Raw genomic sequence first — 16001 nt, forward strand, 5'->3', positions numbered from 1 at the left:
TTTTATTGCACAAAATAAAATTTAATTTTATACAAGAAAAAGTGCCAAGTGTCATTTCACAGAACATGCTTACATAAGCTATAGCACATTACAAAAATTCTTAAGTTCCAAGTAAGATGTTTGTTAATGTAATATGAGATACATACAGTACAGTACTTCTGTGAACTTTTGTCTGGTTTCCCACATCAGTAAACTTGAGCCTGACTGCAGAGTTCTGAAATTGTCTACTTTGCACATTTTTGTTGTTTTTCTGCACTTTTAGGTCATTTAAATGAATGCATTGCAACAAATAAAGTACACAGTTAACATTTTTTTAATCTTTCCTTCATTTTTGTGAAGGCAGCAATCCTGTGAAGAATATTCAGTGTGGCCCTATTAACTTGTACCCGTCTCCAGAAGCAGGCAGGAGAGTTGCAGTTTCATTTAAAGAAAAATAGCTTGGTAGCCTAGGGAAAGAAGAAGTGTTTATATTACTGTGGGTTGTTTTTTTTTGACAAACACATAATAGGATTTGACTCTTGGGGCTGCTGAAATCTTATATTAATATGAGTAATGTTAACAGCATAAATCTCCCATCAGATGATAGCCTAACCAAGACATTACACTGTCAGCCTGATAACATAACAGTCTATGCCCCAGGTGGGCTGTCGAGCAGGTGAAGCAGAGACACTATCCAATCAGCAGCCAGACACTGAAGCCAGGCATGCAGTAACGATCACAGAGGAGAGGGGAGATCACAGAGAGCTTGGTGATTGCAAGAGCTGTGCAGAGAGAACGTGCAGAAAGACCATGAATAAAAAGGTGAAACCTGCGGGGTAATGAAACTCTGGTTTACTGTATGTTAGGCTTGTAGGGTAGGTATATGGAACAGCTAACCCATCCTTCAAACAAGCCCGGAAAGAACATTATCGATACAGCTGTTCTCCCAAAAGGAAATGGGGTTTGCTTCATGGTTTTTATGCCAAGGGACTGTGCTGAACACCGCGTGAAGGAAATACCTGCTGTTATTAAAATTCTTCATGTGGACAATCTCTCCCTTGCCGAAGAGGAGAAACCAAAATCCCAATTGATTAAAAATAACGGTATTGCCTCCTCTGGTGAAGATCGTGTGTGTCATAAAAACATCAAACATAAGCCAATAAACATATTTGTACACTGTTGCCAAATGAGTCAGCAATGCCTCCAGAAGCAGGCAGGAGTGTAGAAGCTTTATTTAAAGACAAGAGGCTCAGGGAAAGAAGAAGTGTTTCTATTACTGTTGTTTTTACTCAATTAGTGTCTCTTTAGCTGTCTTATCCTTGGTGTCTGAAAGGGAAAATAAAAAAGTGTCATAAGGTACAATGATGCAGCTGTTTTTACAAATGTATGTTATTTGCTGAAAAAACATAACACAGTTAAACGTTAATTACACTATAAAATGTATAGATTAACCCCACTGATTCTTTCCAACCTTTTATTGTTTTCACACAATAACAAATACACAGCTGACATTCGGGAGCCTACATACACTGTCCTTCGTGGACACCCACCTGCATCCTCACACTTGCTTGGGAAAGTGTGTACAGGGCACAGAAACGCAGAGAGGACAGAGAAGAGACAGGAAAGAGGGGCAGTGCCTTGGGTCCCTGGAATCTGTCAAGGAAGAGGTGCAGCGATACCTTCTATAAGGAATGGTTTGGAGGCATCAGGCTGCCAAGGGAAGAGTAAGAGATTCTAAGAGGAAGACCTGTTATTTATCACTCGAGCCACTAAGAACGGAGGTCTCACTTCCTCCAGTCTGAGAAGAGGCAGTACACAGAATCTCTGACCCAGTGAGTAGGAGAGGCCGGGGCAGCCTGTCCTCGCTTCCCACGAGCCGAGGCAGTGGGCCAGTATCCAAGCACAAGCCTGGGCACTGGAGATCCTCCCTGTCTGTTAACGTAAGTTAATTAGTGAGGGGCTGACGTTTTCGTCTATACGTGATGGATGACTTACTCCCTCACCTCCTGTGGTTTCCAGTTCACTGTCTAACTGATTAACCTTGTGCCCTTTGTGCTCGTCCTGACATTTTATGCCCGCCACCGCGAAAATGGAGTTTATAAGGGAAAGTTCGGGAGGGGAGAAAATGGCCACGTTCAATCAGACCCAGCCGTCAGTCGTTCGCAATCGCCCCTGACGTCATTTCTTTACATTTAAAAAAAAGTTACTAAACGTCATCCAGTTATCACCTTCACCTGTCTCCTGGATCCCTGCTCCTCCTCGACTCCGCGTCTCCGTCCCCTCGTCCGGAGGCCAGGAGCTCAGCCCTCTGCCAGGCGCGTTAAGGCACATTTGCTGTGAGTAAAACACCCGACAAACCTTTCAGTACGCTTAGCTCTTGCTCTTAGTGAACAGGGAGAGGAGAGCTTCAAGCAGAGAGCTGCGTCTGCATGCGTAGGCTGCACAGGAACAAGTAAAGGTTTATCCCCCGCTGGAAAGAGAAGGAGTCGGAGAAGGCTCCACAGCCGGAACGTCGTGTTTCTTTTCTTGTCTTTTCGGCGTGGCATAAACCTTTACTAGTTCCACTGAGAGAAGAGGCACGATTTGGTTTGCGTGAAGGCTATTGATACCGACGGCCCTTTGCGGTACCTCTAGTTTCTAGTTGCCTGTCAGACTGGCCTGCTGCGATTGTCCTCGGGTCTTCAAAGAGTCAGCTCGGTTTTCATCACCCAGGAGGGACACTGGGACTCGGCAGACCCTGCTGGAACTCATCTGAAGCGCGACGTCGTCTTGTAAACTGTTTTCTCTTCCCTTTGCATCTCTATCCGATGGAAATCGGACATCCTGTACACTCGCTCTTTACTGGAAGCCAGTCGTGCAGTCCGTGTTCAGAGCAGTCCGTGTACCGTATTGTAATGTTAGGTTTCAGGTTTGGAAGAGGAACCGTGGGGCAGATGTGTTTCGCACGGAACCAGCCCAGGTAGCGCAAGTCTTTCAGGTTTACTGCCGATACCCTTTTCCTCATTGTTCTTAGTGGCAATCGCTGACTGTGACGCTGAGATGATGTCTCGTTAGAAAGAATTAAAAATTCCCACCACCCATTCATGGAAATCGTGCACTTTAGGCTTCACATTTTCTAACGTGTTAAATTCAATGCATAGCTATTTAATTATGATTTACAACCCGGGGCAATTTTGACACATCTCTTTGTCTTTATATTTACTGCTAATAACAATAAACACGAGGTGTTTGCAGTTCGTTTTGTTCAGTTATTCGCTTTCCAATAGCCTAAAAGAAATCGATTGTTTTTCTTTATACAGTAGATTACAGCTGGTATTTTTTCTCCATGTACTTTCTCCATGTCTTTCCTCTTTTCCTGCCACAGACGAATGAATTAACCAATACCCGAATGCATAAAGCATGCGCGACTGTGAAGTAATACTGAACGAGCACCCGAATCACTACTGATCTGTGGTTTGGGCGTGGAGAAGAGTGAACTACAGTAGCTGGAGGAATTCATAGACGCGAATAGGGTTCCGCTCCGGCATCTGCCGACTGTGTCCACAAGGGGGCAGCGCTTCCCCGGTGCTAGGCAGCTCCACTTCTATCACAAATCGAAGAAAGCCGAGAGGATAGCGCTGGATGTCACATACCAACAGTGTGATGGGCAGACACAAAGCTGTAACAGTGTAGTCTCCGACAACATGTGCACTTGAAACCCCCCCCAAAAAAAAGTTAGCTGGCAAGCCGAGGATTTAAGTTACACCATGGCGACAGGAACAGGTCATTGCAGAACAACGCCTCAGCTTTGATTTCACATCTTAGAAGACACGCGGGACACATGATTTCTTTTGCTGATTGAGAAAGTAAAGTAGACAAGGTAAAATGAGAATAAATGGGAGCTATCTGAACACCACTTCACTGGTCCCCCGGGAGCTAACTTTGAATCGCCCCCCCTGGGTCGCTACGACTTTGGGCAGCTTTCTGATCTTTACAATCGTGGTTGATATTTTGGGAAACCTTTTGGTTATATTCTCCGTGTACAAGAACAAGAAACTAAGGAATGCAGGTAAGGGGGTAACACGTTTAGCAAGGTGTACCTTCATGTGGCAGGCCTGAATTCGCCATTGAATTGTAATGTTGATACTGCAGTTTAATTGTGACTTTGTAAGCACTGTTTATTATTATTATGATGCTGATGGTGATGATGCGATTTTGAAGGCTCATTTGAGTTCGTTTGAAGACTTTGACATTCCGGTTTACTGGCTATCCAAGTTCAAAAGTAATGGTCATCTCGTATGATGTTATTTCGTGATTTAAATGTTCTGCGAATGAACTGTACTCGACATCGTTATTTATGAACTTTCCTCCTGGATGGTTACTGGGTTTTCCGGAGATCCCTGTGGGGAAGACCTTTGGCATTTTTGTAAAGTGTTTTTTTTTTCCTTCCTTTTGCTAATAATTTAGATTTTTAATTCCAAAACTGCGAACTGATGCTAATGACGACGGATATGGGGGGAAGAAAGAAGTAAACGAATTAAGAAACCGCAGCTCTTTTTTTGTTTTCCAGAAAAAGAATAAACATGCCGAGTAAAAACATCAAGCGCTTGTTTTACCAAGCATAGAGCTAACTAACAAATGGGTACAAGATTTCCGACGCGTAAAATTAAAGTTTTCTTAATGCATTATTCACTTTCACTGTACTGTACATTCCGTATACCTGAGATTCTCTCCGTTGTCGGAAGACGTGGTGTGTCAAACTCGATGTGGCCGTGCAGATAACGAGGGGTGCTTGCCGAGCATGTTTTAGGGTAGTTAAGGCTGTCGCCGATTTTGTGTTTTCTCAAGTAGCGGAGCGGGATGCTGACGGGTTTGGTAAGCGGTGATCGGCGAGCAAATGTCATAGGCGCGTATTTCCAGCGAGGGAGCAGGAGGCACATCTGTGAGCGAAGCAATGGGCAACATGTCAGGGTTCGCTAATTCAATGGCCAAGTGTGCGGTGGACAGCGAGCGATAAGATGCAATCCTTTAAGACGGGTGTCTTCGTTAGAAAAGCGCAGGTTTCATCTCATAATATGGCCCAGAAACACAATAAACCTACCGGGCAAAGCGTGAAGACGAAGACGGGCGCATGTTCCCCCCCTACCCTTGTAATGATACCTGATAATACAAAACCTCATTTTCTGTGCACGTCGTACTGTAGCTGAACCCAAACTAGAGCCCAGCGGCCAGATGCGACAACATCACTTCGCTGACATCGAGAAATGGCGAGACATTGCTGACGAGCAGAGTGTGCTGGAAACCGAAATACACGAACTAAGCAGTTCTGTCATTAAATAACGTCTTTTTGTCCTTCCCCTGGACATCACCTATTCATAATACCTGTCATTTTGCCTTAAACCGGCGCTAAAGCACATAGTGCTGTTCAGGATCATGATATGTTTTTTCTCCTATTATGAAGAATTTCTTATATTAACGTTAAACAGGTAAAGTACTCCCCCCCAGCCCCCCAAAAAGTAACACGGGACGAAATGAACAAACAGAAGATGGAGTGATTGAGCAAGCAAAACCGTAAAAGACTGATTTTAAATTGCAAATTATTCATTGGTGCTACTAATAAGTAAATGGCTACCCGTTTCCTTAATACCCGACACGATTGTGACCGTTATTACTGCTGTTCTTATCAGTAGTTATTCTGCTAGTACACGCAGTAGTTTCCATTGATCTGGTGGAGAAGTTATCTGTACAGTATGTCTAGAAATGTCAGCTGAAGGGAAAAGGAATTTGACAGGATTTACTTTCATCTGAGGCTTTTACCGAAATCAGCAATGATATTTATGAGAGGTCTGATATAGATTTTATCCATCAATATGAAATGCAGGGCGCACTCTTTCAGAAGTCCAGAGCTGTGGACACGATCTGAATTGTCTCGGTTTGTGTGGCGGCGGGGGGGTCCTGTCATGTGATGTCAGCTCTCTGTCCCGTTACTTCCATATCAATCTGACATTTAGAACTTGATAATTATGACATCGCTCAGCGCAGCAGCAATAAAGCAGTCAAGCACTCCAACAGATCTGTGGTTAATTAAACTGTGTGAGCAATGAAAAAACTCGGGATTAAGGGGGTTCACTTTTTGGACAACATATAGTAGAATATTTCCCATATTCCCTCTGAAGTTCTTAAAAGATCTTCTTCAGCAGTAGCACAAGAGCCACTTTTATATTCTACATAATCTATTCACAAGCCAGCAGCTGTGTCCACAAATGAAAACTTCAGAGGATCTGTATATCATTAAATGAGGCAATGGTTACTGACGCCTGTACTAACCCCAAAGAGCTATTAAAAATTTAATAATTTTATTTAACTGCTGATTTTCTAGTTTCCTTGCTTTTCTGGTTTTCTGGGAAACAATTTTAAGCTTAAACTTACTGCTGTAAAATGTTGTCATTGGGTAAAACTGGAAAATAGACTTTAAGGGGTTTAACAACACTGTAGGTGTATGCCGAAAAGTAATACAGTTATGTTTGCAAGTATTTTACTGAGTAATGAGATTGGAGAGGTACAGTATGTACTGAAGGTGTGATATTACATTATTTATAAAGCACCTTTCAAAAACCAAGTATGGTCTATATACCACTAAAGAAAAAGAAAACAAAAAGTAAAATAAAATATTTAAAAGGAGCATACAGAGCAACCAGCCATACCGTAAGCCCTAATAAGTAGGTGAGTTTTGAGTTTAGACTTGAACAGAGTCAAAGAATGTGTGTCGCAGAGTTGGAGGAAGGTCATAACATGACAGTGGAGCAGCAACAGGAGAAGCAGACTGTGTCACGAAAAGTCTGAGATTTAGTCCCAGGCGCAGTGAGCAGAGGACTGGCCTCAGCTGAGCGGAGCCCACAGGAGGCAAAGTAAACATGATGTACACAGAGATGTACAATGGGGCCAGATTGTTTAGGGTCTTAAAAGTCAACAATAACATTATATCATCGAATACATGACTTTATAAGCAACCAATGTAGTGACTTAAGTGTAGGAGTGATATGCTGCCAGTGTCTGGTGTGTGTTCGTAATCTACAGTAGTTGCCGATCTTTGGACATACAGTTTTGCAGCTTCCTGAGAAGAGTGTTAGAGAGCACATAGAGAAAAGAGTTGCTGAAATCAAGCCTTTGGTGTTATGAATGTGTGAATCAAACACTCGGTGTCGAACATTGATCGAAATTGCCTAATACGGGTAATATTTCTAAGGTGAAATAAAGATATCTTAATCATATTTTTAACTTGGCACTCCAAAAACAGGAGAGGACCAATTGTGACTCTCAGATTCCTGGCTACAGCTGATGTGTGAATGGGGGAAGTCATCCACCATCACTGTGAAACCTTTGAGTTTATCCAGCTGAGATTTGCTGCCCACCGGTAAACGTTCTGTTTTGTCACTATTTACAGTAGCTTCAGGGAATTTTGGTGTCAACCAGAGTTTGAACTCGCGGAGACAAGAGATAAATGATGGAGGCGGGAGATCGGAGTGGGAAAAGGATTAGTATAAATCTGAGTATCATCTGCATACCGATGAGACTGAAGACCTTGTCTGCATTTCATCTGACCGAGAGGAAGCATGTAAATAACAAAAAGCCATGGGCCCAAGACTGAACCCTGCGGAACACCATGATTGACTGGGGCCATAGGGGATTTATGAGAACAAAGGGAAACAAATACTGCCTGCCAGTCAGACAAGAAAGAACCAGTTAAAGACAGTAATGGACAAGAAGGTTTGCAAGCAATCGAGCAGCACTGAATGAATTATTGTATCAAAAGCTGCACTAAGACCCAGAAGCATACGGATACTTACAGCTTCCAAGCCAGATGTAAAAAGTTGATCATTTACAACCCTGATAAGAGCAGTCTTAGTACTATAAATAGAGCGAAAAGCAGACTAGAATGGTTCAAACAAATCATTAGGTGTCGTGTGAGCCTGTAATTGATGTGCAACTACATGTTCTAAAACCTATATGTGATAGGATCACTGAGAAATTGTAACTATAACATAATAATGTTTGATGTGTGCTTTAATTCTGCATAGCAGACTGTGTAGGAATGAGGCAGAGCTAAAAAAAGTGAATTGGGAACAGACGGGTTTAGAGGTAGAAGAAAGATGATCGTGCTTCAGAAACAATGTTGGAATTCAACACGATTAGAACTGCTCACGGAGAGGGAGGAAAGAATATTGCCAGGTGCAGAAATACTCAAGACAGTGTCCACTGCACGCAAGATACAGAATAGGGTAATTCTGCTGGGTAAGTACAAACATTTAGGTACCATGCAAATATGCAATATGTTCTCAGTTTATTAGCATTATTCAATCAATTTAATTCCCCTCAAAAGCATTTAGTTAGTAGTCTGTAGGTAATTTTCTTGACAATTTAAGTTTTTACTAGTCCAGGGCAGAATGATTTATGCAGCATAAGGTTAGTCCGACATATGCAATGTTTATGTTGCAGATGGATATATGACAAAAAAGGCTTTGTTTTTTTTAGTCCATTTTTGTTTATTATTGCAGCTGTTAAACAAATTCAGTTTTTAGATTTCAAACATCATGACCTCCTGTCTGTGTAAATAACTCAGTCTAAGCATTCCTGCTGTTACGTTAGAATAATTCCAAAGTGGTCTGCCTGTCGATGAGCCAGGTCTGCTGATGGCCTCTTATTTAGGGGCATAACAACAGTCTGTAGCCCACAAAATGAAAAATTGAATGGAGGAAAATATATACTTATATCTACTAGTAACTGGAGTTATTGACAGTTGATATTCAGGATAAACAACATGTAAAACCACTTTCAATAGCACCAGCTTCTATTTTCCAACTCATGTTCAGTGCACCAATGCATTAATAATAAGGGAAGAACAGACCTTTCAAGCATGTACTTGTGTCAAAGTCGAATACCAGTATGTTAGTGGAGAAAAAAAAGATAAAAGAGCTTCACAATTCGTCCTAAAATGATTCTGCAATATACTAAACACTGTAAACTCAACAAACTGTTAAATTAGTTTCAAAAAGTAAAAAGGTTGATTTCTACTGGATTTTCGCTGATGGCATGCTGCACAAATTGTGTATTGCCAATGATCAGTTCAGACATACTGTAGGTATTTACGTTTTTACAGATGTATTACTCTGCATGTGAACCATTTCTATGAGCACAACAGACAAAAGCTACATCAGTGCTCTTGCAATACAATGTACTAGTAAAAAAAGAAGTGATAGTTGAGGTGTGTGGAAAACACAGGCACTGTTCACATCAGTAATTACTTCCAGCTTGTGCAGTTGTTGGTTTTTTTTCTGGGGTCATGTAAGGGTTTTACATCCAGAAGGATAGAAGCCATTTTGTTATTAATTTGAATGTGCTCACTGCATGCAAAATTAGCTTGGAAGAACATTGCATAACCACTTCGACTGGATTGCAAGACAGCAAGGGTGTTAAAAAGAAAGACAGCTCTGCAGACTGATCCTGATCTACTCTGGGTTTGCTACCCTGAGACTAATGAGAGAAAGCACATGATGGCATGAGGTCATGTAGCAACATCAAACATCTCTTCATGACTTTAATGGGCTGGCCTGTCTTTACACTAGTAAGAATAGTCTGTGTGATATCTTCACTCATTGCAAATAGGAGTGAATTCAACACAGGATTAAGCCCCAGAAAACTAAATCGAGTGGATCTTGAGATTATCACTCAGATATTGAGCTGTTTGTTCTAATTAGTTATTGAGTGGATACCTTAATATGAAGTGACTTGCAGCAACCAAGGGGCGAAATACATTTCAACAACTTCTTACCATAATGACACACATCAAATACTTATTTTCCTGTTTACATCATCAAAATCCAACCCAAAGGCCTTCTGGAGCACTCTGTCAGAAAAGGAACATACAGCTATGCTATAGACGTCTAGACTTGCATCATTATAGTCCTTTTCCTGTAGGGTTTAGAGACACCTATCACTCAGTACCTGATTAAGACCTGGAAACCACATCTGATATGTCTTCTTATCCACTTAATTTGTACAATTAACTAATTAAGGTACAAATTTGAATGAAAACCAGAAACATGGGGCACTCAAGGATACCTCAAGGCTACATACTGTATCACTGTCATACACTTTACACACCATTGCCCTATGTACATCTAATTTAAGTTCTTTGGCAGTTTTAGATTTGTCTCCTTGGAGTTAAAATGTGTAATATTCCTCTAAAATCAGCCTCATCAAATATCAAATTAAATGAGGTTGATCGGTTTCTACTTGAAGATATACAGTAGATTACAATGTTACATTCCCTATAACTACAATGGAATTGATCTAACCTAAACTTTCCTTTGACTGACCAAAAATGAAATGCCTTTCCAAAGGACATTTTTTAGCCAGTTTCCTAAGCAATTGAATCTCTGGTCCCTGTATTATACAATAGCCTTTGTATGCAAACAGCATCTATTTTGCCTCAAGGGTCTTCTCAACTCACTGCGCAGAGACATGAAGAGCGTATTTAGAAAACTAAACTTGGAAAAGCAGTTTTTCCCATACAGAACATGATGAAAACACTTTGCAGGACAAACAGGATATTATCGGTTATCAGTGGAGTAAATACTTTGAAAAGCAGCGATAATGACACTGACCGATTCACAGTCTTGAAAACCTTTATTAATTGTGCGAAGGCATCCAGTGTGGACCATAATTTGTAACTGAGCCCAGCAGTAGCAAAATCTTATTTGCTGTACTACGGGGAGCGCAGATGTATCCTTTTATAGAGTTCAAAGGTGTTAGTTCCCAGATGCAAGATGACGAAGTGAACTCCTCCTGCATTCAGGTGTTGCTGGCAGGTCAGAAACCCTGTTCTGGTTGCTGACGCGTCCTGGGATTGAAGCTGCTGGGTGTGGGCCAGCTGTCCCGCTTGGAAATTCAGTCATTTATAGGCTTCTCAAACAGCGCTGTGTTTAAGAGACAGGGGGTCAAACTGGCTAACCCCCATTAGCTAGAATATAGAATCTTTACATGTTACCAAGAAATTACGGGAGTACAATTTCTGCTTTTCACACCAAAAGTACAAACCGGTGACCCCCCACATACAGTAACCATCGGCACGCCAACATAGGTGCTCTTAAAGTTGGGCAGTAAGCTCTGTCTCTTTGTGTCTCTTTTTTTATTCGCTCAGTTGAGTACAGTAGGTCTTGTGGCTCTCTGAAGTTCCAGTCTCCCTGATGTGACATGAGGTCAGACAATCAGGCCAGCTCCCTCCAAGGAAAACTGCACTGGATTGAGGCAGTCAGAGAGCACGTACAGTAGGAGCAGGGATGACGGCAGTTTTCTAGTGGGTCACCCCTTTCTGTGCAGGGGAGAAGAGTCTAGATCTGGTGAAAGCAAAATGGCTGATCAACCTACCTTATATGAATGGTATTAATCATAGGTTGCACAGGTTGAAAAGAATAGACAGTAGTTGGCAGGTGACATTTATCTAGTGTACTACTGAAGATGGTATGGTTCTCTGCCTGCTCCAGTAAAGTGTTTCCTGTAAGTGACAATTCGTTCTTTAATTGACTAATTAGCTATAATGAAGGACCTTAATATTTTTATGAGAGAGCATTGGGTATATTGACATGCACTGGAGGTAGGTGTCACAGTGAAAGAAACTAAATTGTGTTTTAGTCAAAGAAAGTCTTACTCCAGGCCCAAATGCATGATGTGCATTATGTTTCTAGTGGCCCTGATAAGAACAGTTATGGGAGAGACACTCTATTCAAGCTTTGACTTTTGAAGTTCCACGTTAGCCAATTAAAATAGTTTCTATACTGTATACTGACTGTTGTCCTGTCTCTGCATTACAGCAGTGCTCAGTCTTAGTTTTCTGGTCATGTCTTCACTGATATTCAATTAGCCTTCGCTAAAACCTTTCAGTCTTTTCTTGTTTTAGTAAACTGAAATCCTGCGATAGTGTTGCAAAATCTGCCCTATTGAAATCAGCATTTCCTAGGTTTAGAAAGGAAGGTTTGTGTGACAGACAGTAACAGGATAAGAAGTTACACCCATGAGTAATAAATACACACTGGTAATACTGTGTCTGGCATGATCTTAACAACCTAAGAGGGAAAATATTTGGTGTCTTTCCAAAAACAACTGGAGGTTATCCAGTGGGAAGTAAGATATTAAAAGGGATAATTCCTTATGCCCTAGAAGATCTGTAGTTATTGATGCAGATTAGTAGCTGAATGTAAATAAATGTAATACTTCTGAAATAAAGTAAAGTATTCAAAGTATTAGAGCAGAGAGATCCATCCATCCATTTTTTAAACTGCTTTAACCAGCAGGAGAGCCAGAGCCTATCCTTGCAAGCAACGGGTGCAAAGCAGGATACATCCTGGACAAGACACCAGTCCATTTCAGGACAAACACGCAACCAGTCATATTCACACCAGGGCCAGTTTTCCCAGGAGTCAATTAACCCCCCAGTATGTCCTTGCGCTGTGGTAGGAAACGAGAGCACCTAGAAAAAACCCCATGCAAACATTCAGAGAACATACAAACTCCACACAGACAGCACCCCAGGAATAGAACTCAGGACCCCAGTATCACACCCAGTACACCTAGAGGGCACTCTACTTCTCTCCTGTTCCTAGTTCCCTGTGATTATTCATGTCTTTCTGGTGTGTCTTGTTGTGGAGCCTATTTACTTCCTGCTTCTGCTCTGCTCCTCGCTCAGCTTTGACGTTCGGATGTCCTGAGGCCTGCCTAGCACCAGGTCGCCCCACGTCCGCTGCCTGAGGGCACAGGTTTCTTACGACTCCTGAACTGCTGAGCCCGGGCTAACCCCTGTCTCGCCGCTACGCATAGGGTCTTTTTCCGCTCTCCTGCCTCTCCACGGTTCGCCCCTTCTGACATCCGTTACGCCCAGCTCTGGGAGGTAGCATTGCTAGCCACTGTACCGCCTGTTTCAGAAACATATTCTATTTAATTCTGAGCGGACGGATTACAGACAAAACGCAGATCTATGAGTTTCTGGAATATAGTTAAGCAAGCAGCATTTTAAGGGAGATTCAAAGCATAGGGGTATAAAGAACAAAATGTTACAAATGATAATAGAAACTGATGCAATAGCGTATATTTCTTACTGATGCAGCAGACTTCCCACACGCTCAGCGAATTTACAGAGAGTATGTGTTGTGAGCATACGGCTTACATGTGCATTCCACGCCTCTCTGCCATGTTGGTCACTGCAACAACCCACTGCAAATCATCAGGCCGGTGGATTGTCAGTAGGAATTAAAACATGCGTCGATGCGATCACTCTGATGACACCTTGGGCCCGAAGCAATGAACAGCGACATTGGTGTGCTGGTGTGCAGTTTTCTGGCTTCCTGAAGGTGACAGCTGTGCCAAACCAATGTGGCAGAGGTCATGCAAGGTCACTGATGGAGCCTGGTGCTGGCTGAATGCCGTTCCCTCTGCATTCATGGCTGCTCAGCTGATAAACTCGAAACGCCACAGGTGTCTCTGTCTCCAGACAGATGGCAAGAGAAATGATGTAGAAGAGAGGTCAAGGAGCCCAGTCACAAGAGCTGTGTGTTGCGTACAGGAGAGGCTGAAATGTGGCCACAGAGCATGTCGAGTAGGGTCACTTCTTTTCACAGGCAAGTGGCATTTCTCTTATGAGACAAAATGAGGGAAACCTGGAGAAGAGTTGGGCAATGTTTGCCAGGTTAGCGTATTGCAGTTCATGATGGGAACAAAGCAGGGTCAACTGTGGGCACACAGGCATGCATAGAGATGAAAACTTTGACCGTACTGTGAAACCTTGTGCAGGTGCCAGAGGTCTATCCCATCTATCCATCGTAGGCTCCACTGGCAATTAATGAGATAGCATTGCTCAGTATAACATCATGGCCTTTACCATTGTGCCTAACATTGATTTCATCAGATGCATTAATGAGATTGCCCTACTAATAAGGGTGTCCAAAAAGATATATTTTCTTTTATTCATTCTACCGTGAAGCTAAAATAAAATGGATAAGGTCGATTAACTTGGGAGGACAATTTACAACCTAATTCTTCCATAAAATCTGAACAATTTAGGTTAAGCCAGGCTGTGTGTTGTGGTCTTTGCTGTGCTAAAAACCGACATATTGCCTTTCTCAATGTACAGGGAAGAATTAAATTTAATATGTCATATTTCACATGATAAAATAACTCCAAAAATCCATAATCTACTGCAGAAACCTCACTCTGACTTTTTGTCTCATTGTATTTTCTTCTCACCCACTGACTCCTATCGAGTTTAAACAGTGTTCCACTTGGCTTTAACGTTTCCCTCAAATCCTTCTTGACCTGTGTACTAATAGTTTAGTATCCGGTGCAGGTTGAATAAAGTTGCCAGCCGCTTTTTGGCTGCAGTCTGACCAGCCAACCAGAAAAGAGAATATCCCCATTGCAAATAAGATCAGAATAAGACAGGCAGACGAGGAGACGCCTGTGTTTAGAGCATACCCACCTCGGGACGCTCGCAGTGTACAAATCTGCCCACGGCGGCCCCAGGGCAGAGCACACACGGGGAAACTGGGAACTGACCTCCGAAGGGTGATCTATACTCTGCGAAGGAAATTCAATAGGAGTTTTGTAGGAAATGTCTTCATGTTCGACATTCTCGTCTGTGCTCGAGCTGGTAACCTCGGCTTAGGGTTTATATGAAGCCTGAAACAAGAAAGGCAAGACCCCCAAGGGAGCCTGTGCCTTTCTGACCTGGAGGTCAAACTGATGATAGACGGGGGACTGGTGTGGTAAGATTTGACATGGAATTAACAGAAACAACAGCAGGAAACTGATTTCTGTTTGGTCCTTTGGAACCATCCCTCTTTGAATCGTTTTGTTTGAATTATTTCCTTTTTTTCCCCACATTGGCTTGTGAAACTTCTTATTATTTTCTATCGATTGTTATCTGTACTCCATGCTATGCAATCTGAACCCTTCTTAGAAGTGGATGCACGGTCATCATATTTTATTTTCTTACTGCAAGATAGTTAGGATTTACACCCACAACCTTATCATTACTAACAAGGAAATATCACTAAAACATGTCCTATCCACCTTTGTATTTTTTTCTTTGAAAGAGATGCTAATCTTATGATTAAATGAAGGGTTTCTATTGCAAGGGTTCCATTAATACATCCCCAAACTTACCACAAGTCTGGTAAGGGGGTTGTTTGGCGCTTCGAGTCCTGTGAGTAAAACTTTTTTTTTTTTAGTTCTCCTTTAGAAAGATTAATGGGAGAAAGCGTGGCTTTGCTATGCAGTGGTTTGTCTTCGTGTGCAGGAGGCTGTGTAGCTTGGGGGTAAAGCACAACTGCTTCCAGCTCAAGGTGATGGCGGATCTCATCCTGTCCCACAAAGGAGGTTTTCTTGGCGTTTGATTTGCAGCTCTTTTTGCTGGAGGTGGGGGGTCGACCTTATTAAGATGCGACGCGATAATCCCACAGTTACCTCCCAAGTCTCATGACAGTGGCTTGCGTTGCTGTCTGTATTTGGATTGGGTCAAACTCAAAACTGTCTTCCATGCACCAGATGGAACTTAAGGGTCTCGATTTAAAGAGTGTAATGATTGGTTTATGTGCCATCTCTTCCTTTTTTTTCTGAGCCTAAAAAGAAAAAGAGAAACTATCTCTCAATCTAACAGCACAGATTAAGATGGTGGGATAATTGGGATGCTATAACTCATAATCTCTGGCCTGGACTGTTTTTACATATCTGACAAGAACAAGTGTACCTATAAAAAACGTTGTATTTAGTATGCGAGTCTGTAGTCTCATCACTGTGAGAGACTTGTGATATGAAGAATCCCTTGTAAGACGAAAATATTTTAGGGAAACTTACCTTTTTTGATATTCCATTCATGTTATCATGAAATTACATTGTTGCTGAAATTTCTTCTAATGCTCTTCCTGCATTTGCAGCGATAACAGCGACACACTGATTTTGTAATTAAAATGACCTGCTGTGAGAAGAGGACGAGG

The 16001-nt window shown here is 42.1% G+C and overlaps 1 protein-coding gene and 1 long non-coding RNA gene across 3 annotated transcripts in view; one reads left to right on the top strand and one right to left on the bottom strand.

Moving 5' to 3' along the window:
- Positions 1–5235, bottom strand: LOC148677494 (uncharacterized). Of its 2 annotated transcripts, none has more exons than XR_015940228.1 (3): positions 5060–5235; positions 1530–2313; positions 1–1305 (listed from the first exon to the last, which is right to left on the bottom strand). It is a non-coding gene; the product is annotated as an uncharacterized LOC148677494 (long non-coding RNA). The 2 variants fall into 2 exon arrangements; XR_015940220.1 differs by having other exon boundaries at positions 2208–2313; positions 5060–5226.
- LOC148677495 (melatonin receptor type 1A-A) overlaps positions 3844–16001 on the top strand; it is a 27830-nt gene continuing 15672 nt past the window's right edge. Inside the window, exon 1 of the mRNA XM_088640431.1 lies at positions 3844–4027. Coding sequence (XP_088496557.1) covers positions 3844–4027 — 184 coding nt within the window. The remainder of the gene's footprint in view (positions 4028–16001) is intronic.

The sequence above is a fragment of the Lepisosteus platostomus genome, chromosome 1 (assembly GCF_059453375.1).
Source record: "Lepisosteus platostomus isolate fLepPlt1 chromosome 1, fLepPlt1.hap1, whole genome shotgun sequence".
Lineage (NCBI taxonomy): Eukaryota > Metazoa > Chordata > Actinopteri > Semionotiformes > Lepisosteidae > Lepisosteus > Lepisosteus platostomus.